General features: G+C 32.9%; 3 protein-coding genes across 3 annotated transcripts in view; 1 reads left to right on the top strand and 2 right to left on the bottom strand.

Annotated features, from left to right (window-relative positions):
- LOC107447011 (putative serine protease 46) overlaps window positions 1-10603 on the bottom strand; it is a 21384-nt gene extending 10781 nt beyond the window's left edge. Inside the window, exons 1-3 of the mRNA XM_043038966.3 lie at window positions 10388-10603; window positions 8889-8955; window positions 7466-7545 (exon numbers count right to left, since the gene is read on the bottom strand). Of these exons, the coding sequence (XP_042894900.3) occupies window positions 7466-7545; window positions 8889-8955; window positions 10388-10432 (192 nt within the window). The 5' untranslated portion in view covers window positions 10433-10603. The remainder of the gene's footprint in view (window positions 1-7465; window positions 7546-8888; window positions 8956-10387) is intronic.
- On the top strand, window positions 4962-25059 carry LOC107447031 (phosphatidylinositol glycan anchor biosynthesis class Z). Its single transcript, XM_071179003.2, has 2 exons — window positions 4962-7058; window positions 24929-25059. The coding sequence occupies exon 1, from the start codon at window positions 5192-5194 to the stop codon at window positions 6770-6772; it is 1581 nt and encodes a 526-aa protein (XP_071035104.2). The 5' UTR covers window positions 4962-5191; the 3' UTR covers window positions 6773-7058; window positions 24929-25059.
- LOC107447006 (innexin shaking-B) lies at window positions 16040-20196 on the bottom strand. The gene is made up of 2 exons (XM_016061803.4): window positions 19751-20196; window positions 16040-17211 (listed from the first exon to the last, which is right to left on the bottom strand). Exons 1-2 carry the CDS (start codon window positions 20018-20020, stop codon window positions 16078-16080), a joined length of 1404 nt encoding a protein of 467 aa, XP_015917289.2. The 5' UTR covers window positions 20021-20196; the 3' UTR covers window positions 16040-16077.

Raw genomic sequence — 25059 nt, 5'->3', positions numbered from 1 at the left:
ATAATTTTTTTAATATGTGAAAGCTTAGTTCAGTTCAGCACTGCATAGTATGAAAATATGCAAAAAGTGGGAAATATTCATTGATTTTAATGTTCATCCAGGTGGATTATAATTAAAAAATAAATAGATTAAATACTTTTTAAAAAATTACCAAAATTCAAGATTTTTTTTTTTTAAAGAAACGTAATATAGAATGAATTCAACTCAGCGATTGAATTTTGAAAAATAGGTAAGGCTCAATACAAGAGTTGATTTGGCGACTAGCTTCTAGAACATACCTATTTCTGTGCCAAACCAATAAATTTCAATAAAGCAACTATTTTTAGGCCTTCATGAACGCAATTTTTGACAATAATTAGAAAACTTGAAATTAAGTTAATTTAAATAAATTTATTTTTATTATTTTTTTTTAAATCTCTCTTGGCGAAAAATTTTTTTTTTGAACAACATCCTTAACACTAATATTATTAATTTCGTTTCTGAAAAATAATTAAACAAATTTTAACTAATATTTCATAAGCTTTCAGTATAAAACTTAAATTGAATGGTAATTTTAGGAAGTTTAATGGTAATTTTATTAACTGATGCAACAAATTTTGAGTTTCTTTTAACATATGTTATATGACTGGCAATTGCGCTAGTAGTAAGGCTCTAATTTATTTTGCAGTTCTTTATTTTAAATTGTTCTAAACTAAACACGTTCAAACGAGTATTATAATTGCACTTTTCCCCTTCACAACTAAAGAAAATAAAATTATCATGAAACCCGATGATATTTGTTACGAACTGCAACCGTAACTCCTTATGCTGTCGAACTGCAACCGTAACTCCTTATGCTGTCGAACTGCAACCGTAACTCCTTACGCTGAAGCAGATATGTATATGTACTCAGGCAAGGAAGTCGAACTTTCTCATCATCACTGAACTTGTAGACATTTCATTCATATTTCATTTTCATCGTCATGATTTGTTAATTAGAACAATAAAATGTTCTATTGTTATTCAAATTGGCTGTCGTGATTAGATATTTATCATTAGGTATATTGACGCCAACCCCGGACCTATATATAGAAAAGGTTGGTCGTACTGCTTATACATATAGAACATAGCAAGGTAAGTGATACCTTTCAATGATTCATTTTGGAAGTTCGTAGTGGGACCTTCATTCAAAAGTAACATTTGGCATCCCTGCCCGGACGGCGTATTTAGTATAGTATATTTGATGATAAATAATAAAGAATTTACATTGTGAATAATAGAATATAGAATAGCAGTATAGATAAACAATAAAACATTTAGAATTAGAATTGTTTATTCATATTAGAATACTGTTATATATATAAATATAAGAAACATGTCTACTGACGAAATAGCTAAGCTAAAGAAAAAACGAAGTTCTTTAAGAGCTACTGTAACGAAACAAATTAACGAAATTGATGAACTTTTGAAATTAGAACAAATTAAGACTGATGATTTAGAAGAAACTTTAGAATTTTTAATTAGTAACTTTGATTCTTTAACTAAGATTGATTCAGAATTAGAAAGCTTGTTTAAAGTAGAAGAATTTGATACGGAATTCTCAAAATCAGAAGAATACCGCCAAAAAGTGGTTCGCACGAAAATTCGCGCCACTAAAAGAATAAACGAACAAAAACAAAAGTTAACTACTAATTCTGCTAGTGTAAACGAAACATCTTCTCTTGATTCTGAAAGTGTTTGTGAATTTAAATCTAATGATTATTTAAGAGTCAAACTCCCTAAAATGACTATTAATAAATTTTATGGTGATGTAAACAATTGGTTAACATTTTGGAATAGTTACGAGTCTGCTATTCACAACAATAAGTGTTTAGATAAAGTAGAAAAATTCCATTATCTTAAAGCACATTTATCGGGTACTGCCCTTAGTTCTATTGAAGGTTTACCTATATCTGATACTACTTACGATACTGCTATTGATTTATTAAAAAACAGATTTGCAAAAACTGATTTGTTGATACACACACACATGAACAATATTCTCAACATTAAACCATTAAGAAATTCAAATGATGTGTTTGCTTTTAGAAAATTTTATGATAAAATAAATATTGAATTAAGAAGTTTAGAAAATTTGGGTCAATCAATAAAAGATTTATCTAGTGTATTGTGTACTACGATATTAAAATCCCTACCCAGAGACATTTTAATTCAAATGGATAAAACCACAAACGAAAGTGCTTATAATGATATAAACACATTGCTCACTTTTCTTTCTGATATTTTGCATATAAGAGAAAGAGCGGAAATAATAAAAAATAACACCAATGAATTAGTAGTCAATCAGCCGCTCCCTTCTCGGAAATTTGAGACGAATCGCAGACACATTGACTCTATCGGGTCTTCGAAAACAAAATACCAGCAAAAGAGTTATGATAAAAAAGAAAAGAACATATTTTCAACTTCTGAATTAATATCCACAAACGTAAAAGATAAAACTTTTTGTTGTTTTTTCTGTGAGAATAAAAAAGGGGATATTTTACATGATTCAAAAGATTGTTCTTTCGCGATGACTTTAAGTAATGAAGAAAAGGTTGCGTTATTAAAGAAAAAAGGAATTTGTTTTCGATGTTTACAAAATCGTCACGTAGCTTCGAAATGTGTTTCAAAAGTTACATGCAATTATTGTGGGTTCAGACATGTATCGATTATGTGTTATAAAAATAAAAATGCCGATGATAAAACCGAAACTCAAGATAGCGAAAAAGTACTTTCAAATCAAATTAAATACTCCCCAGTATTTTTACAGACACTTATTGTGGGGATAAAAGGAGGTGATTTAAAGGGCTATTGCCGTTTACTGATCGATACTGGTAGTCAAAACAGTTATATCTCCCAGTATGCCGCAAAAAGGTTAAAATTAAAGAAGATAAATTCCGAAGTTGTTAAGCATGGGCTGTTTGGAGGTGTAGAGAAATCAGAGCTACACAATCGTTATCAATTGAACATTAGTAGCTTCGAGGGAAATTTTAGTTTTGATATTGAGGTCCTAGATGAAAAGAAAATCTGCTCTTCTGTCCCAAGGGTTCAAGATGAAAATTTAATTGGTCTTTTAAGAAATAAAGGGATAATTTTAAGTGACATTCAGGAAAATGAAAATCGATGTTTGTTCCAAGATAGCCCGGATGAAATTCATATACTTTTGGGGGCAGATAATGTTGCACAGCTGTTCACTGAAAGAATAGAGCATTTCCCAGATATTGGCATAGCAGCATTTGAGACTAAGATAGGCTGGACATTAATGGGGAAAAGAAGTGACACTGATATTTCGGATAGCACATTTTCAGGCCTCTCCTTATCTTTACATGTTTCTGACGCGAAATTGTCGGAATTATGGCGTTTAGACACAATAGGCATTTCTAGTGAGGAAAACAAAACTAAAAGTATGTTAGAAGAAGAGACCCAAAAACATTTCTTAGAAACTGTAAAACGAGACAATACCGGAAGGTATGAAGTGTCTTTGCCCTGGATTACTGACAGTTCTGTTTTGCCAAGTAACCGATTTATTGCTGAAAAGTCCCTATTCAAAACTGAAACTAAATTAGTTAATTCGAATAAAAAGAAAGATTACGAAGAAATATTTGACTATTGGGAAACTAATAAAATAATTGAAGTAGTAAATGACGAAAAGGAAGAAAGGGTTCATTTTTTAGCCCACAGGCCGGTATTCAAAGAATCGAGCGAGACCACAAAAACCAGGCCAGTTTTAAACGCCTCTGCTCGCGCTAAAGACTCCCCTTCACTAAATGACTGCCTCGCTGAGGGTCCTAACTTAATAGAAATAGTCCCTAGCATATTAAATCGATTTCGAAAATATAAAGTTGGATTGTCTTCAGATATAGAAAAGGCTTTCTGCCAAATAAAAATCGCAGATAAAGATCGTGACTTTTTAAGATTCTTGTGGTTCGACTCAGACAAAAATTTAAAGACATACAGGCACAACCGCGTAGTGTTTGGACTTACATCCAGTCCTTTTCTGTTAGCAGCGACTTTAAATCATCTGCTGAATGCTGTTCCCGAACATTTAAGTGAAACTTCACGGATTTTAAAGGACTCTTTTTATATTGACAATTCTCTGGTTAGTTTAGATCAAATCGAAGAAACCGAAAAGTTTATTAGTGAAGCCAAAGAAATTTTGTCCTCAGCACATTTTAATTTGAGATGCTGGCGATCAAACATGTCTGTTCCGATGATCGACAGTACAGAAAGTAAACCACAGTTTGTACCTGTGTTAGGGCTAATCTGGGATACACAAAAAGACACTTTAAATTGCAAAATTACCGAACCAGTTCAAATAAAAGAACCCTACACTAAACGACACATTTTATCAGCAGCTCAGAAAATATATGACCCAATTGGTTTCACAGCTCCTTTAACTTTAATTCCTAAACTTATCTTACAACAGACTTGGATTCAAAAAATAAAGTGGGATCAACAACTTCCTCCAAATTTGAGTAAACAATTCAGCACTTGGATTAAGCAATTGGATTTACTACCGAAAATAGAAATTCCTCGTTGGCTCAATATAGATTACCAAAATGAATACACCACAACACTACATGTTTTTTCTGATGCGAGTAAACAAGCTTTCGCCACTTGTGCATTTTTGAGAACTGAAAATAAAGAAGGTGTTCAAGTACAGCTAGTAAATGCTAGAAGCCGAGTTGCACCGATTAAAGAAATGACAATACCACGACTAGAACTCCTATCATGTCTGATTGGAGCCAGACTTGCTAAAAGCATCTTAACAGGCTTAAGACTTGAGTATTGTAAAACAATATTCTGGAGTGACTCATCCACAGCTCTAGGATGGATAAGAAGAGATCAAGCGTGGGGAACATTTGTTCACAATAGAGTCCAGGAAATAAGAACTTTAACGAAAATTTCTGATTGGAGGCACGTACCAGGAAAGTAAAACCCAGCAGACCTGCCTTCCCGTGGATGTTCTTTTGAGCAGTTATTGGAATCAAGATGGTGGGAGGGTCCCACATGGCTTTATCTACCAGAAAAAGAATGGCCTCATGCAGAAGAACAACCCGATGAAGATGTTCTAAATAGAGAAAAAAGGAAAACAGTTTTGAACCTCTTAGACAAAGAAGATAAGCCTGACTGGTACTACCGCTATTTTTCTTCATACCGGAAAATAGTTAGAATGATTGCCTGGATTTTCCGATTTTATCAAAACTCAAGAAAAATAGAAAGAAATTCCTCAGAAAACCTATCTGTGTCCGAAATTGAAAGAGCTGAAAAAGCAATTTATCGTTTGATACAAAAGGACGCTTTTTCCAATAAAGCTGATTTAAATTTTCGTACTCTCAGAACCATTGAAACGGAAGAAGGAATTTTTAGAGTGAAGACAAATATAATTCAAAGGAAAGATAAAGAATGTTTTCTATATCCTGTGCTTTTACCCTCCAATCATCCAGTGGTACACCGTTTAATAATTGAAAAATACATCGAACATCAACATGCAGGAGTAACAACACTTATGTCACTTCTAAGAGAAAACTTTTGGATTTTAAAGTCAAGGAAGACCATACGTAACATCATAAAAAAGTGCATTATATGTCAAAGATTCGATAAGCGAAAACTAGAAGTATTACCAGGGATTCCACCAGAAGATAGAGTCCGAGACGCAGCGGTATTTGAAGTCATCGGTATTGACTTGGCAGGACCACTGTTTCTTCGTGATGGCTCCAAATCGTGGATTGTGTTATTTACCTGTGCGATATACCGTGCACTACTCCTGAAACTGATAACATCTCTGTCGACGGAAGCCTTCATCCAATCCCTGAGGAGGTTTATTTCAAGAAGAGGCAGGCCATACATAATCTATTCTGACAATGGCACCAATTTCCTAGGAACGCAGAGAGTGCAAAATATGACAACTGCTCAAAAGATACGTTGGAGATTTAACCCCCCTTCCGCCGCATGGTGGGGTGGATGGTGGGAGAGACTAGTTAGAATGGTTAAACAAGTCTTAAGAAAAGTTCTGGGTCATGCTTCCCTGAACTATGAGGAACTTAATACAATACTATGTGAGTGCGAACAGATTTTAAATTCTAGACCAATTACATATGTGTCAGAAGATGCAAAAGATCCTTCCCCTTTGACACCTATGATGTTTCTCCATGAACTGCCATTATCGGGAGTCCCAGATATTGATGAAATAGACGCTAAAGAACTTAGTCGTAGAGCCAAGTACAGACAACAACTTCGTAATGATTTGAGAAACAGGTTTCGCAACGAATATCTAGGGCAGTTAAGACTCTACTCTGTTAAGAACAAAAGATTTGATAAAGTGAATGTTGGAGACTTAGTTCTTTTAGAGGAGGCCAACAAAAAGCGTATCCATTGGCCCTTAGCTAAAATTGTAGAGATTCTACCCGGAAAGGACAATGTGATTCGCCTTGCTAAAGTTAAAACAGAAAACAGTGTTTTCCTCCGTCCAGTACAAAGACTCTACCCTCTAGAACTTCAACCCCTAGAAAATGTTCCTAGAACCATCGAAAGAAAGGACCCAGCTGATTCAACAATTCCTGTGAGTGACCAGAATGATGGTGTAGCCATTCAAAAGTCTGATATCCCGAGTGGCGATCGAACCAGCTACCCTATCACTTTTCCAGTGACCAGAGTTGGACGAGCTATTAGACCACCACAACGTTTGAACTTGTTGAGCTCTTCAATTGTTTCAGACCTCAAGGTGGGAGAATGTTACGAACTGCAACCGTAACTCCTTATGCTGTCGAACTGCAACCGTAACTCCTTACGCTGAAGCAGATATGTATATGTACTCAGGCAAGGAAGTCGAACTTTCTCATCATCACTGAACTTGTAGACATTTCATTCATATTTCATTTTCATCGTCATGATTTGTTAATTAGAACAATAAAATGTTCTATTGTTATTCAAATTGGCTGTCGTCATTAGATATTTATCATTAGGTATATTGACGCCAACCCCGGACCTATATATAGAAAAGGTTGGTCGTACTGCTTATACATATAGAACATAGCAAGGTAAGTGATACCTTTCAATGATTCATTTTGGAAGTTCGTAGTGGGACCTTCATTCAAAAGTAACAATATTGATGAAACATATAGATATGAAGCATCTAAACATCATAACTTTTTAAATATTAACTATTTACTGTTAGATATTATACATTAAATATAATTGTGTTAAATATTATACTCGTATATTAAACTAATACAATAAATACAAAATTCTTCTCTTTCTTTAAACTGGCATTTAATCACTTTAAACCTATTTTAAGAGATTACAAGAAAATCAAATTCAATTTCGCTTAGTCTTCCTTGCAATAGAAGTTAATTTGTTATACAAACAAATCAATTTAATACATTATAAATTAATAAATTTGTTAAGATAACCAGATTTCTTCGAACACGAGGGAAAAAATGCTTACAATCCAAGGATAGCTTCTGTAATCTTCAACTACTTCTCCATTAATAACACGCCCTTCAAGGATCTCAGATTCACCACAAGCTGTAAGATTTAAATTTTTAAAAAACTAATTAAATTCGCATTTTTTTATTATTGTTATTATTATTTTTTAAAATTTTGCAGTGGGCAAAGGCTAGCAGCCATTTAAATTACTACAATTTTATAACATTTTATTTTCCATTTAATGCTTCGTGCTGTATTTAACTTTTATCCTCTTTCGGGGCGGGGCGATTCATAAAAGCATTCGTATAAAATCAGAATCATGATGGAAAGAAATAAAGAGTGGTAACTTAAATGCTAGTTAATTTGACAAACATTATTTTGCTTTCTCTTTAATCAATGTTCTTCTAAATATATATCTCTTGCAATGTTAGTTCAAAGCGTAAGTATATAATTTTTATTTCGAACTAAATAGTGGAGATTTAAATAAATCAAACTGTTATAATCCACTAGTAACTGCTCAAGAATTAGTTTGGTTACCAGTTTTATTTTTTTACGATTGATAACGTTTCATGCCGTGAAAGAGTTAACATACGACTCCTCTGTTACGAGGTTCAATCTGAAAGTAAAGTATCTTTTAATGCAACTAAACAAAACCGAATGATATCAGCACCCAACTTTGCTTAATAACAAGATAAGTACACTATGTGCCACACACAATAATAAAGAGTTACTATTAAATTAAGAGGCGTTATATCGTGGTAAAAACCCTTCATGGCAAATTCTGTTTTGCTTCCATTGGCAATTAAAAATTTTAGTAATTAAAATTGTGAGTTAAGGTAAACTAAAAATAAACCATGACGATTCAAGTATGGAAACTTTTTTTCACAATTTGTACAAACTATAAAAGCATTGCTTCTGAACTGGGTAATCCTGTTTAATCTTGCAATGATTTATTTGCCTTATTGATATTTTGGAAAACATTTTTTAGCGTTTGAAAATTCATAGTTTACTCTTTGTTTGTTTACATGAATTCTCTTTTCTCCATTGAAATTATGAATGGAGATGAAACAGAATTTGCCTTGAAAGTTTTTACCTTCATGGCAAATATAGCGATATATCGTCCCCTTAAGAATAAAGTATAAAAACGTTGCCTATTTCTCTTAGTTTTAAAATTTAATTTTTATGCTATCTATAGTAAATTGCACAGCCTTCGTTTTTTATGTTATTTTCTTTATTCATATTTTTTATCTGTAGCTTAAAAGTTTTAATAATTTTCTGTCTTCTTTTGTGTTACTGCTAGTTTTCTGCATGATGTTTATTCCGTTCCGTGAATACAAACGATATAAATTAGATAATGTTTATTTAATTCTGCACTGTAAAACATGAGTCATATTTGAATTTATAACTAAATTTAATGTGATAGAATTTTTAAAAAAACTCACGACATTCATTGTAATGTCTATGATGACTACCATGGTGATGTTTTATGTGGTGCGCTTTTCCTTTTACCTGAAAAAAATATGTATAAAGCGAAATAAATTTGATTTAAAAAGAAATTATACCTAATGATACGTACGTTTAAAAATTTAAAATATAAAGCAAAATAAATTTTATTTTAAAAAGAAATTATGCCTAAAATAGTGTACGTACGCTTAAAAATTTCTTATATTTATAACTTATTATTATTATTTATTTCATTTTTATTTTATTTATTTATTTATTTTTGTTTTGCTATGCGAGTGAAATTGTGTTTCATTTCTTAAAAATCATAGCAATAATTAAGAATACTGTTTTCCACTCGAGCAATAGTTCATAGAATTTTTTTTAGCAAATAAAAACGTTTATAAATTTTGTCAAAAAAACAAAGTTGACAAATCTACATATTTTTTTTTTTTTATATATATACATTTCTGAAGTCTTCGAAATTAGTTTACAATCCATGAATTTAAACATTTCATATCAGAAGAATAAATATTTCACACCTAATTTTTAATGTTATTTTTTTTTAAATAAATACATGCAAAAAAAAGTATAGAAACTGTCAAATGTATTAAAGATATAGAAATCAAAAAAGGAAATTGAAATTCTGCTTAACTTTCGAATTTCATGAAAACTAAATATGCAGTTACTGCAAACAAAAAAAATATTTTTCAGAATTAATAACTATTTAGGATGGCGAAAGAAACAAAAAGAAAAAGAGAAACATAAAAATAAAAAAAATAGTTAAATAAAAGGACACTGGGGCATTTCTGGTCAGTAAAACCGATACCTATATGCAGAAGAGAAATTCCTTAAATTCTAGGAAGGAGATGATGCACTCTAGCTAAACATTTTCCAAATTTCTATTTATTTATTTTTAATGACACAAGCAATATCATATGGGGAAATAAAAAATAATAATACAATAACTCAGCAGTTCCGGTGTTTATAAATGGTGAATAAATGAAATAATTTCAGAATATAATGAGTTTATTTCCCGAAATCAGAAATGAAAACTTACTTATCTGTTTTCCTAGAACAAACTAGAAGGGCAAACTATTTCAAATCTAATGTATATGAAGAAGCTCAAACTGTTGAAATACTTTCATGATATAGTACTAAATTTTATATTCAGAAATAAAAACTTTTTTTTTAATCCGCTAAACTTTTTTTGGAAATGAAGCAAATTTAATTCTGTGTTAAGAGCTAAATAATTAATTTTAGAAATAAAAGACAAACAAGAAAAGAAATTTAATTAGTTACATGCTTTATATTGAATTTTTATTTTCAAAATATTCAGTGGCCGGACAGCCCTAACTCCTCTTTTATTATCTCTGGAAAAATGCTTTGATTTGTTTGTCACTAATTTGTACGTTGTTCATCATTAATAATGCATACAGTGGATGGCATAAAATGAATTGTATAATTATACACTTAAAGTAAATAAGTTTTTTATACTTACACTTATTAATATAGTTAATGATAAGGTAATACGTAAAATATACATATTTAAAAAAGGTTTTAGGGTATAAAAGCTTTGGAATAAAAGTTGGTAAGAATTGTATTATAATTTTGTTCTACTCTCATATGTCAACATTCAACTGTCGGAATTCACTGGAAAATCATGCTTCATTTCCATGTACTATCGTTAAAGGTTATTTCACCCACTCCATTCATTTTAAGCATTATTATTTAAAATTTCTTGGAACTATTTTTGTTGACAGTGGCATTGAATATTAAATGATGTTTAAGTGCTCGTTTAAAAAAATAAACAATAATTCACTTAGAAAAAATTTTTACGGTTAAAATTATGAAACAAGTAATAATTTTGAATACCTAAACAATAGGTGGAGTAAAAAATTAAGTTAAAAATTCTGTTAAAAAATTAAGTTCCTTAACCAATCTTCCTCGGCACTACAGTCTAGCAAAGGCTAAAGGTCTGGTTTCTTAGGACAAGCGCCTTATCTAAGCGTCAGCGGGACGTCAACGTCCCGCTGACGCCAACAAAATACTGGTTTGTTAGCTCAAGGCCTGGTTTCTTAGAACTAGCGCCTTATCTGGGCGTCAGCGGAAAGTTGACGTAGAGCTGATACCTAAAAAATACTTTTTTGTTAGCTCAGCGTGAGCAGTCGGTTCAACGCAGACATCTCTCATTGCGCATGCGTTAATAACGTAAACAAATATTTATTTTGAATTTGTATTGATTTTGTTATTGCCGACCAGTATTTTAGAGAACAAATAATGACTTTGTCCAAGAAAAAACACATTATAGCTGAGTTAAATGAAGAGTGCTATGTTTAATGAAGAAGCTATGTTGAATGTCAAAATCAAAATCTTGGCTGATTTCAATGTGCTGTTGGATGTTGTCTGCCATTGCTTCTGTGGTTAACGTCACGTTGTAATCCAACTGCAGTTGAGTTGGACGGCAATTGCAGTTCAAGATGAGCGTTCGATGACGTAGACTATCAAACTCACAAATGGACCAATCAGAGGTTAACGCTGATTTCCAGCTGACGGCGTCCTGTCCTAAGAAACCAGGCCTTAAGGCTGTGCTAGCACTTCTTCAATCGTTGTCGATCCAAAGCTACTGTTCTCCAATTTCTGTCACATAACACACCAAGTCATTTTTCTACATTTTGCCCAGCCTCGAGATGACTGTTCGATTTTTTCTTCCTGATGGTGACAGAGAGTTTGCCAAAATTCTGTTCCCTAATGCAGGATTGGAGACTTCTAATCTTAGCAGGGGTCCAAACCATATGCTTTAAGGATGTGGACAATGTTGGACTCTTTAAATTTGTTGTGGAGTTCTATACATTCTCCAATGTTATTTCCGATCAGAAAGTCAAAAATTTTCCTCTAAATTTTTCTTTCAAAGATCAGCAGTTTACCTTCTGTAGCCCTAGCAAGTGGGTGATTCTTTGGAAACATATGACAATTCGGAAGAAAACAATTTCAAATTTAAAGTCTTCGAAATATTCTAATTTTTTTTGTATATTTATTTAGTTTTATTCATTAATATCTTACAGACAGCAGTGTAGTTTCTTGACATTTGCTCACATTTAGAAAAATAAATAAATAGAAATTCACCAAATTTTGACTGCCAGGAAAATGACATATTAGCTCGGAAGTTAAGAAAACAGTCATTTTAAGCTAATAGTAAGTAACTCAACTTAAGAAACTCAAAAAGACAACGTTGAAAAAGTTAATTTTAACTCGTTTCTTCTCGGCATCTTTTTTTTTTCTCAGTTAATTTTTCCTTGCTTGTTTTTAGGTCTCATGTTTTAAAATAGCCTATTAAAATTAATTTTACAATGATTTACACCAGAGAATTTTTTTTATTATATTATTTAAATTTAAAATATTTCAAATCTTTTTATTTTTTAACTTTATCACATTTCTTAATGTATACACCTATGTAGAGTTTAAAGACTATGTCACAATTACACCGTGTTATTAGGCTACTAAATTCATGAAAATAATCATATAAATTTTTTAAAAAATTTATTAAAATAATTCTTTTTGTTGCAAATTTTAAGATTCTTTTTCTGGAAAGTGATAACTTTCAACATCTCAATTTTTTTTCTCATACTATTAAATTATTATTTTTCAGTATAATATTTTTTTTTATCTTTGAAGAAATAAGAAGTGGTCTTTAGCCAATATATTTCCAAATTTCTTACAGCACAAAAACAAGGTTTTTCAATCTCAATTTTTTTTCTCGTAATATTAATGTCATATTTTTCAATATAGAAGAAATCAAAAGGATTCCTTTTGTTTTCCGGCATTAAAAAATGGTTTTTAGTCAAAATATTTCAAGATTTTTAATAGCAAGAAAATAGTTCCTTGACCTCAGTTTTTATTTCCATTTAGTGTTAAATGTTATGCTTTTCAATATAAAAAATATCCGTGAAGTTTTTTTTTTTTGGTCATTAAAATAATACGTTTTTTTTAGCTCAAATATTTCAAAACATTTTAAAAATAAAATAAAAATGTTCCCCGATCTTAAACAAACTGAAAAAAAAAAAACACCCTCTTAATTTTTATACTGAAAAATATAACATTTAACGATAAAGAGAAAAAGAAAATTGAGGTCAAAACTTTGTTTTTGTGCTATTAAAAAATCTGGAAGTATTTTGGCTAAAAACTTCTTTTAATTTTTTTAATGACCAAAAACAAAAAACCCCCTCATGATTTTATTATATTTTACATTATGCGAACCAAAATTGAGGTCAAAAAGTTTGTTATTGTGTTATAAAAAATATTTTTTAAAGTACATTGGTTAAAAACAACTTTTTTTTCTTTATTGATCAAAAAAAAAAAAAACTCTCGCTCTTGATTTTTTTTTTATATTAAAACATATCGAAAGTGCCGAATTTTAAATGTTGTTAATTTACTCAAAATATTTGGAAAACTTATTCATTTTTAATTTTGTATTTTAATTTTAACGATCATGAAACCAACTAGAGAATTGTTTCAAGAAAAATTGTTTCTAGAATTTTTTTCACGTATTTCTAATTTTAAAAGTTAAAAAAAAATCGCAAAATTTTAGACGCAATACAAATTTTTGCAGAAAAAAACTATCAAGATCTGCAGGTATATGAGATTAAAAAAAAAACGCTTTCTTATAATTGTATTTGCTAAATAAAATCAAACCTCGTTAAAACGAAATCGAAAGCAACAGAAATCTATTAACCAATAATACAGCGAAAGATATTTAAAATGATTTCAAAGAAGAAAATGAATTAATGCGAAACTAATATTGTTTTGTAAGATAACGTGATAGGAATTGTAACTGCTTTTCTTCGTCCTACAAAAAAAAAAAAAAAAAAAAAAAAAAAAAAAGTTGTAGAGTTTTCACTTGTTTACTCCAAAACCTAAATTAGAAAATTGTAATTTAACAAAATGTTAGCACGTTAGCTCAAAGTTTTATTAGTTAATCGAACTTATATTTTTCTTCACAGACCTCTTATTTTATGTTAGGAAATAATATATACTAGTGAGCTGCGCCCCCTGCTCGCCAACCCCAGAAAATTGCTTCGCAAACCAAGCTCGCTTCGCTCGCTACTAACTTAGCTGCATTGCAAATGCACAAAATTCTAAGAATTCAAAACAATCATTCAAAACCATATAACAACTTTTTTTAAAAAAAAAATTACATCTTTTTAGTAAATACTAAATCATTAAAATAAATTTGAATTCAAATAAAGACTCATTGATTGAGACTCATTTTTCAATGAATAACTAATAATAATAATAAAACAAATAAATTCGTGATATAAATCAAAAATCGTCAAATAAATTCGCAATATATAAATTCGTGGAAAAAAGCGCTTTCGACAAAATACTAAAATAGAGATCTATCGACAAAGACTACTCACTTCTGCCTAGCTTAATAGTATGAGATTGACGCACCTGAATTGTTATTTCAGTTTCCGTTTTTAAAAGTGCTATATGTTGAGCCACTTCAGTCAGATTTGGCATGTGCCATTTTTAGCGGCAATCATTGGTCGATTTTCTAGCGTTGCCATTCGGGGAGTTGTAATGAGGCTTTTTCTTGTCGCCTTGTAAGAGAAATATATATATCGATAATTTATTTGGATATTCAAAGTAATTATTAAGCTATAAACTTTTAAATTTATAACTTAATAGTTATTACTTTTCATCTTGAATAAGTTGACAAGCTCTACTCCAAAAAGGATAGGATATAGGGTAAGGATAGGTGCTTCGTAGAATAAAGCAAAAGAAAAAAAAAGTGAATAAAACACAAATGTAAATATAAAAACAGAAAGAAAGCACAGAAGCTTTACTCAACTGAACTTACTTTTGGCAACTGAAGTCGAAATTCTATCTTTTGAGTGATAAATTTCTAGGATTCTTCATAACTTTGTATATTATAAATATTTTTAAGATAGCAATTTGTTTACCGAAATAGAACTGTAACAAGAATTCAAAAATCGAAGAAATTGAAATTTAAAAATAAATCAGCGATTATATTCGTTATAGCATTTCAGCGAAATTTTTGAGTTTTCTTACAAATTTTTCTGCTTAAACTTATATTTTTAATAATTTGTGCCTCTGCTAACAAAGTGATTTCGACAAAAATTCTTTTATATGTTCCAAGCGAAAAGTTAACTGTATCAAAAATTCAGTCTTGCAGCAACACATCGGATGTTGGAAATTTTTCTTAGAGCTCAATGTTATTATTTGCTCATTATACTTTTTCTTATAAGTTTCATACAGCGTTTTTTTAAAGATTTTTGCAGATTATACAAATTTTTATAATTTAAAAAACTTTCCTTTTAATATAAAGTGTAGAATTATAATCTATATATTAGAACTATAATCGCTTATCACCTTGAATATGTTGACATATTCATATGCGTCTATTCCAAAAAGCATAGGGTATACGGTATACTCTGTGCTATGTAGACTAAAGCAAAGAAAATAACGTGCATAAAGCATAAATAAATCCACATAGTTTAAAAAAAATTAAAAAAAAAAAAGGAACAATTTTCAATAAAAATAAAACAAAACCACGATTTTTTTTTTTAAATATGTGTTCTATTTTTATTCAAGTTTTATTAGATTTTTATACACTCAATTTAAATTAAACTTCAGTAATTTTCTTCAGTTAGCACTTTAAGCTCTAAGTTAATTACACGAAGCTGAAAAATTCCTTAATTATAATCAGAAATTCAAACAGTAACTATGCGCCTAATTACATTTTTTAAATAATTTTGAGGTCCCGCCGTGGACTGATCGTTAAGACACGGTTCCCAGAAGATCACCGAAGGCAAGCATCACTGGCTGCGCTCAGTGTGCGGGTGGGTGACCACTTGGATCAGTCTGCGTAGGGACCGAGGGTGTGCGGTATGGGTCCTCGTTAAACTGTTCTACCGTTAAGTGCTCGACTTCGCGTGTAGGTCGTCGGGCTGCCGAAGCAGGGGTGCCATCCCCTCTGAAGAGGATCAAAATTGCGATGGCATGTCTTCGGATCATCCTCAGGGATGTTTCCCAGACCGTCGCTCGCCAGTAGCCCATTGTGCAGCTCTATTGCGACGTAAATGAACTACAACAACATCAACAACAATAATAAATTTTGAGAACAAAAAAAAACAAGTCAAATATTTATTATCATTCAAACTATGATATTTATAATTTGGACAATACACTTCTCAAAAGTCTAACCCACAAGCTCTCATGTTCTCTGGTTCCTTCACCCATCCATGAAGGACGATCTTGGTTCTGATCTCTCGGTTCCGGTCTCTGACCTAATCTCTGGTAGGGTCTTGGATCTGATCTCTTGTCTGATGTTTGTGGATCTGATTTCTGAGCTTCTTCGACTGTTTCAATTTGAATTTCAATCGAATACGGAGTACTTTCACCCAATTGATCTTTCTGACTGCCCCATCCCATACTAGCAGCTCGTCTTAAGTCGTCACTCAATACCTGTGTAGATGCATCTGTGTGTGGAGCGCCAAAGGTTATCGATTCGTTCTCGATTCTATGAGATATTACACGCACGAGGTCTCTGAAAACAATAAAGTCCACATTTTTTCCGAGTTGATACAAAATGAACCAATCGCCAAACGAAGCCTCTCGAACTAAACTGCGCATATCTTCCTCACGATCATACCCATATACAGAACACAGATAATTTACTCTGGCGGGTCGAATAAAAAATAACATGATAAATAAGAAAATTGAGCCTAATGTCAACAGAAAAAGAATGCAAAACCAAAACCAAAAAAATAAGTAAATTTTGTCATACATGTTATTCAAAGCCACGACACAAAGTACAGAGCTTTTCTCAATATTTGTCGGATCAGATGCAAACTGGTAAAATGTGCATGATGTGATTCGTGGAAACACATCTAACATCGGATCAAATTTCCCACCATAAAAAAAATATTGACAAGAGAAGATTCCATAGGTAAAGAAATTTTGATCTAAAAGTTCATCGAGTATAAAAGCTTGTACAACTAGATTCAAAAGACACAAAACTTGACAAATGAAGTATTTTCTTGCATACCAATCATATCTGTTCCAGCTACTGCTAAAATAGTCGGCTAAGATATGTATTTTTTGTTCTTTTTCACGTTCTTCCATTCGACCAACTTTAAGATCCGTCGTCAATAATCTTAATGTACCACCTTCCCAGGAAACCCACAGCAACTTGGGTACGTAAAACATCGCTGCTTGAAAGAGAAGTAAAAATATTACCCACTGATAAAAGTGCATATATTTCACTGGTTTTTCCTCTGGATTTGTTCTATTATTCCATACCTAGTAAAAAAATTCACTTTTTTTAAGATACAAAGTAGAGAAAAAGGAATAATAACAAAATTATCGACTGGGTTTTTAATTTTATTTTATAACTGGCGTTGTGAACAGTCAATCCAAATATGAGTATACGACAATGTTCAACTCCCTATCCTTATAATTTTAAACCCAATACAGACGACAAAGGAACTTCTGGATCAAGTATTGGGGGAAATTGCCTTCGTGAAGGGCTTTTAATGGAGCTAATCCGCATTCTTGCTACATGGATACGAAATCCTCCTACAGTTAGCCTGATAGCAAAGGGACTCTAACCCATGATCCGTCTATTGCTGAGGATATTTCTCTCAGTGTTGTGGTCGGTGTGATTCTGGTGCGGAATTCGTATCGACCAGCCATCACTGTGGTTCGAACCCGTGTCGCGTAATTGGAAGGCAATCGCTCTATCCCCTAAGCCACCACTGGTATAGAACCAATGCATCTTTTGTATGAAATATCGCGAAATACATACCACCAATGTGATAATTTTTACTTAACGTAGTTGAAGCGCCTAGCCGAAGATTATGTTAAGTAGCTTTTTAGATACTTTGAGATTTTTTCCAAGCTTTCACGGGAACACCTCTCGACACCAGACTAGACTCATGTGCTAGCGGTTACTGTGGTTAGGAAAATAAATAATTTTGAATAGAGAAGTGGACAGCTGTTTCACATTAGTTTAGATTGGGAGATTCAGTCCATATAAGTTGGTATAGGCCGGGATAACCTGGGCGGTAGGGCGCTGGGCCCATGTCCAAGAGTTCACGGGTTCGATCCCCGCCGGCCGAAGACTTCCCGCGTTGTAAATGGTGACTGATGCACGTTAAATCTGTCCAGTAGCAAAGTCCTCCGTGTTCCCATAACAAATCAATACATCTGGGGGTACTGATACAAGAGTTTCCTAGTCTTCTGGATTGGTTCAGAATTACAAGGATACGCAGTTGAACATTAGTAGTCGTAAACCCAAAAATTGGGTCGGCTGTTCACTGACGGATATAAAATAAAATAAATAGCGTACACGTGTGTGTAGGCAGAGCCAGTAGAGAAACACGCTTTATAAGTTAAGACGCACGTAAGTTAAGACGCATTTCGTTCGCTAGCACACCTCGGCAAATTTCTTAGTACTATTTTGCAGCAATAGGTTAAATTTAAATTGTAACAGTAAGAATGACGGATGAAAACGTTTAGATGAAGGAATGAGGAATTGTGGGGAGGCTAAAAACAGGCCAATATCAGGTCCAGATTTGTAGAGAGTTCAATTTAACCTACAGCGTCGTGTGCAACCTGTGAAAACAGTTTCAGGATACCGGATCTATCGAGAAAAAGCCTGGGAAAGGTCGTCTAAGAGCCATGATGGCCAGAGAAGATCGCCATTTGTCCATTATAGCGAGGCGTAACAGAGGAGCTACAGCTTTTCAACTCTCTCGTGACCTGTATGCAGACATAGTATCAAGGGTGACTGTTTCCAAACGACTTCATGAGAGAGAGTTGTTTGCAAGAAGACCTGCTGTTTGCGTCCCGCTTACTTCTTCGAACAGGGTACTCTGTTCAGTATGTTGCAGAAAGCATAGAGATTGTTTTATGGATCAATGGGCGACCGTTCTCTTCACAGAGGAGTCCCGGTTCAGCCTAAACACCGTACGTTCTTATCTCGCCGTACGTTCTTATGGAGAGAACCAGAGACTCTCTACCTACCCTCCAATGTCCACGAAATTGACCATTATGGCGGAGCATGTTTAATGGTCTCGGCAGGCATCATGTTGGATGGCCGCGCACCTCTCCATATCTTTGAAAGAGGCTCTGTGACTGGTGTGAGGCATAGGGATGAGGCCTTGGAGCCCTATGTTTGCTTTTTCAGGGGTGCAATTGGCCTTGAGTTCATTTTAATGGACGATAACGTAAGGCCACATAGAGCTCTCCCGACTGACGAATTTCTAGAGAGTGAGGATATTCGCCGGATGGATTGGCCAGCCAGATATCCAACCATCAACCCTATAGAGCACGTTTGGGAAGCTCTGGGGAGGGCAATTGCAACTCGCTGCCACCACCTCTGAGAACCATAGCCTAAAGTTAAAGCACGCAAACTAGTCCGAATGCTGTCATATTTTGATTGACATGACAATAAATTACAGTAGGTAATATTAAGGCGTTAAACCGTGTTTGCAGCGATCGGAAAACGAAAACGATTGAAACTTCTAACGTCATCAAACCTAGAACTCTAGTGGATATTTCAGCCGTCTTATTGTTTGTTGAAATTTTGTTTGACGATGAGTTCTATTTGGAGACAAAATGGCATTAATTTGTAGGGTCAGGATTCGGTTCAAACTTGCATTGCCTTCAGGCACGAAGCTTCATGAGATATTTGAGTGCTCTAGAAGCTAGACTCTAACTTCCTTACAAAAATTCGAGTCTAGCTTGTAGAAAGCGGTCAAAATTTTGATTTAATAATTTCAGTCACAAAATCTCACTAGGGAATTAATGAAAAAAGTGACAATTAATTAAAACTTACTGTAATGTTTAAGTGTTCTGGCTTTGTATACCTTGAATTCATCCAACAATACGTATTTATAACATCTTCTGGTACTGATAGTAGTGCTCCTCTGGTACATTCAATGTGGTCTCCAGCTAACTCTCGTACAGATACCAATATTGTGAAAAGCAAAATAACGAATACTGTATAAGTGTGATGCAAGCGGAATATTGCGTTATCAATTTTGACCTTTTCTGTTTGTATGGTATCTGTATCTGTAATTCTCTTTTTGGCATTCATTATGTTCATACAGAATTTTTTTAATAGATTTGTATTCAATTAATGCCTTGTAAGTATTATTACATAATTCTTGGATGATATTTATTAAATTCACCACCTCTTTTTTTCACAATTTAAGTGCTGATTTCAGTTACTATGCTAAAACTCGATGATATGGGTGCAAAGTAGGTGCTGAAACCAATTCCCTATAATGAAGAAACAAAATTAAAATGAATTATTTAGTACAGTGGGTGCTAACAAATAGCAGATTCAAAGCCTCCTTGTCCCGCAGAGGACTGATCGTTAAGACCCGGTTCCCAGCAGATCACCGAAGTCAAGCATCACTGGCTACGGTCAGTGTGCGGGTGGGTGACCACTAGGATCAGTCTGCGTAGGGACCGAGGGTGTGCGGTATTGGTCCTCGTTAAACTGTGCTACCGTAAAGTGCTCGACTTCGCGCGCAGGTCGTCGGGCTACCGAAACGGGGGTGCCATCCCCTCCGCAGAGGATCAAAATTGTGATGGCATGTCTTCGGATCATCCCCCGGGATGTTTCCCAGACCGTCGCCAATAGCCCATTGTGCACTATAGGGCGACGTAAATAAACAACAACAACATCAAAGCCTTCTTAGGAAAAAAAACACGTTAGCACAACTGGCACCACAGAAAATTAAGCATCGCTCCCCTTAGTACCCGTTTACACGAGGCCTGACATCAGACGCATGTCGTCACGAAAAATAATTCCTGAAAGAAAGCCTAATTTGATCACTAGAATTGAAAGAGCCTCTTAACTGTTTCGTTTTCTCAGTAAATATTTGCCTCAACATTTATTATTATTCGAAGTCAGGAAAAATGTCCAACTGGTTCTGTTACGCAACAAGCCCTGCCCTGAGACGAACAAGTACGTTTCAAAACCGATATTTGTTTAGATTTCAGACAAAGTTGAAGCAAATATTTGTGTTTGGCTCCAAGGTCGGTTATCAGTTTACTTCGCTGCGTCACAAAATGAAAAGTTGATTACTTATCCTTTTTCACTCCCGATTCTTCTACTGCCAGGCAGGGTCGTACTCAAAGAGAGGAAATCAGGAATGTCCATGCTGTCCAATCTCTGTTCGATTCGATGTGCAGAAGAATAACTATTGCTCTGAGTACTGATTCCTCAGGATCCATACATCCAAATATCCTGAAAATTTAACCACTTGTTCTTCCAACTATAATGTATGTGCCCAATAAATATCATTCTGTTATTTGCATTCCTTCCTGGTGTAGCAATTTTAAAGGCTAGTATATATATATATATATTCAACGTTACTACACACCTGACAAGTTTATGGATAATTATTTGATGATTCATATTAGATTGTCTAAAGATTCAATTTAATGATTATTTTGCTCTGATACGAAGCATCACATTCTTGGTAGAAAACAAAATTTTATAAACTGTCCTCTCCGTGCACGCCGCCACACAGCAAAAGGCATTCAGCTGTTCTGCTCTAGGGCCCTATAATTTTTTTATGTCAGCTTGGCGATAATTTCATTCGCCACAAGTTCTTGGCAGACTTTGTAATAAATATATCGCACCACGACAAGAAAAGTGTCTTAACTCTACAATGCTGCATATTTGAGAAAAATCAACTTAAAGAATACTATAACTCTTATTCTGAATTAGACACAACTGCCCTCAGCTGGATAAATTGCGAGTTAGAGATGTGACACTTTTTGAGCTTGATGGGGCACTTCATACATATTTTTATAGGCATAACCTCAAAATTGCTGTTTTTTGACTTGTGTCTCTTAGGGTGCGATATGTGTAGTTGAGAGGATGAGTTCGTTCTAGATAATGTAAAAACAATATATCTAAATAAAGGGTTTATTAAAAATAATAATAAACCCCAAATAGAGAAGTTGAAACAATATAAAGGACAAGAGCAGATTGATTATTTTTAACGGATCTAAACGTTTTCAGCTATTTTTGTTTCTAAGACGCAGTTAAATCTTTCAACAATATTTTTTAAACAAATTGACTTATACGAAACAAAATCAATTATTTTTACTAAACAGAAATAGCCTTACCAATTCAATGTTTCCTGTTAAACTAAAAGGTTAAATAAACTTATTAACCTCCAGAGAAATTAATTAAAAAACTTTCCGTATATTTTTTATATACATTTATAAAATACTTTGTTGTGATAAATGATAAAAACATACTTATGTTAACTCATAAATTTATTACTTTCATTTAAATTGTCAATTAAATATTTGACCCAAACCTCATTTGCTGTTTTTATACTTATGCTAAGTTATCGTCTACAAGATTACCACTGCTATATAAACTGTTATTATTGTAACGTTTCTTCAGGAAATGTTAAAGGAGGTTTACTTTCGTACTTTTCGTTGAACAGCCTTACAGTTGAAACAACGTTAAAAGTTAGCGTTACATACGTTTACGTACCGTAAACGTTTCTTCCTTTGCAGCACGTTGACATACTTTTAGTAATTTTACCTTCCATAATGTTCTGAGAAAATTTATTTTGTGAGGATAGACGCTTTTTATTTAAAGAAAAACGGAAATCTGAAAATATTGAACAAAATTACCTTATTCACAAAAAATCATTGATACAAAATTTTTTAAGGAACAATTAGCAAAAGGTAGTTCCTGATTCGTCAGGAAAATTAACAAATTCTATGTTAGAAGAAAGTAATAACACCCACTCCTTGAATTTCCTTCTGCAAAGTGCTTTTAAGGATATAATAATTTTTTTTTTTGAAAAAAAAAGATTATTATTTTATGGAAAATAAAATAGAAATAATTTTTTCTCCCAAGACGTTGGATTCTTAACTCCCTAAATATTGAGAGGGTTCGAACCTCTTGGACACCCATGTGACCCTGTTGCGACTCCCATATTTTCAGCCGTGTCCATTGTCTTACTCGCATATCTTAAGATGCGTCCTTTTTCTAAAAACATATTTTGTGTTGTGTACATTTTCTTAAATCCGCCTTTCTTAGCTGTATCCAATTTCTTAAATTCGTATTTTGAGCTGTTTCCATTAAAAAAAGCTCATTGACAAAAAATATTTTCCTAACTATTGAAATCCAATCGGTGTTTAAGAGAAAATCTAAAAAAGAGGGTTTTCGCATAGTAGTTTTGCAGGTCCTTAGAACTTGTATTTTATGTTCATTTATTTGCTTTCTCCAGAATGAAGTTTTTCGTATATATTCTTTTATAGTTTTCCCCGAAAAGGTTAGTATTTAAACTATTTTGTTTCCTTGGAAAAATGTTTTCGCTTTGTGTTTCCGTTTACCTTATCATGATAACCAACAAAAATACAAAAACGAAGTTTATCATCCGATTTTTTTTTTACCTTAACGATAATATTTTTTAAAAAAGCTTAAGAAATAATTTTTTATGCTTTTAGGAAAAAAGAAAAACGTTTTAGGAAAGGAAAACGTTTTTGCGACAATAAGCAGAAAATTAAGACGCAGGGTTGCCGTAAGGTTACATGCTTTCTGGGATGATTTCCAAGTTTCGAATTCGTATAGGTTTTTTGAAGCAAAGCAAAATATATGGTTAAGTTGAGCACCCAAAACAGCAGCTGCCCTGATGTTTTTTAACTACAGAGAGAAGACGAAATTGCTTGAAGAGAAGAGAGCAAAAATTGCTTTTGTCCTTCAGTAAACCCAAACTCTAGCTACGCATCTGATCCCGACAAACAAGCAGACAACAATAGTTAAAAAAGTAAATAACAATATTAAATCAAAAATATAACTTAACATTGCAACAAAAAGGTATTTTATACAATTTCGAAAATGACAGCGAACCTCGCAAAAATTAAATAAAAACAATTGCGAATGGAGCCGGCAAACTCTTAGGATCTAGCATATGCGCCAAGAAAGCGAATGAAAAAAAAATCCCCAATATTTACAGTATCTTTCCCTATTTTTACTCTTCTATCCGTATGGATGGTTGACTGAATGTAAACAATAACAAGCTTCCTAAAAACGAAGGAAATTTAGAAAACTTCCAGTGTATCTCTTCACTTTTGTTATGCTTGCGAGTTAATGTGTAGAACAGGTCTAGTGTTCTAGGAAGTTCTATTAATGTGCTTATGTTTAAATTTGCTTGCAATTTTACCATCCATTGGAGTTTCCTAGTCCTAACTGGTTATGAACTTAAAACAAATTAAAGATTAATATCATAACGAAAAAAAAATGCGTGAGGTTTGACATGTTTTAAGTGTTATCCCTTATTTGGTTACATTCTTTCAAATTTTTATGTTGTTTGCTTCCTTGAAGAATAAATTCAAGCTTAGGCGTAAAAATCAATCGGAAGTAGTAACCCGGAAGTCTTGCGATGAATTTTGACCATTAGCGCCATCTGTGCTTGCTTGTATATTAAACGCTTTCGGTTACCTATTTCTGTTAAAAAGTGTTAACTTTTTTTATTTCAAACTTAGAACTAAAAAATGGCAGCATTCATGTGAGCAAATGTAAATAAACAAAGAATGTGTTTGACGTGAGATGTCACCGGTTCTCATAATTATCATTGAAAAAAAAATAACTATAGGCTTTGAATCTTATCTAATGATAATCACATTGAAAATTCAACTTTTTGTAATTATTTTTTCAAGATGCATTATAATATTTAGCTGGCGCTTACATTGTTCAATTATGCTAAAATGAAACTATTTTGAATCAAAAAATTTGTTCTAATATTTATTTTAGAGTAATAACTGTGATGAAATTGAAATATGCATTTTATTTACATAATTTTCTGCCTCTTGCGCCTCATTCTAACTTTATTTCCGGAGTTTGGTTACATCCACCCTGATGAATTTTTCCAAGGTCCAGAAATAGTTTATGGTAAATACCACATTTTTCATTCAAAAAATTATAACTGTAAAATAGCTTGTATTAATACCTTATTTTATTTTGTTTTAGGTGATTTACTTCAAATAAAAACTCTAAAAACCTGGGAATTTACATCATCAAAGCCTGTTCGAAGTGTTATATTTCCCTTCCTCACCACTGGTTTCCCTTGTTTAGTTGCTCATTCGACAGGAATATTATCC

The sequence above is a fragment of the Parasteatoda tepidariorum genome, chromosome 3 (assembly GCF_982258835.1).
Source record: "Parasteatoda tepidariorum strain Cologne lab strain chromosome 3, Ptep-v5.0, whole genome shotgun sequence".
In the NCBI taxonomy this organism is placed as follows: domain Eukaryota; kingdom Metazoa; phylum Arthropoda; class Arachnida; order Araneae; family Theridiidae; genus Parasteatoda; species Parasteatoda tepidariorum.
The sequence above is the reverse complement of the archived record's forward strand: the minus strand, read 5'-3'. Positions and strand labels throughout refer to the sequence as shown.

What these genes read in the sequence shown, in the direction of transcription:
- LOC107447031 (XM_071179003.2), top strand. Translation starts at nt 5,192, where the DNA reads ATGATTGCCTGGATTTTCCGATTTTATCAAAACTCAAGAAAAATAGAA.
- LOC107447006 (XM_016061803.4), bottom strand. Translation starts at nt 20,020, where the DNA reads ATGAACATAATGAATGCCAAAAAGAGAATTACAGATACAGATACCATA. An exon ending in CAGAACACTTAAACATTACA is followed by an intron (nt 17,212 to 19,750) that starts GTAAGTTTTAAT and finishes TTTTTTTACTAG; the next exon opens with GTATGGAATAATAGAACAAA.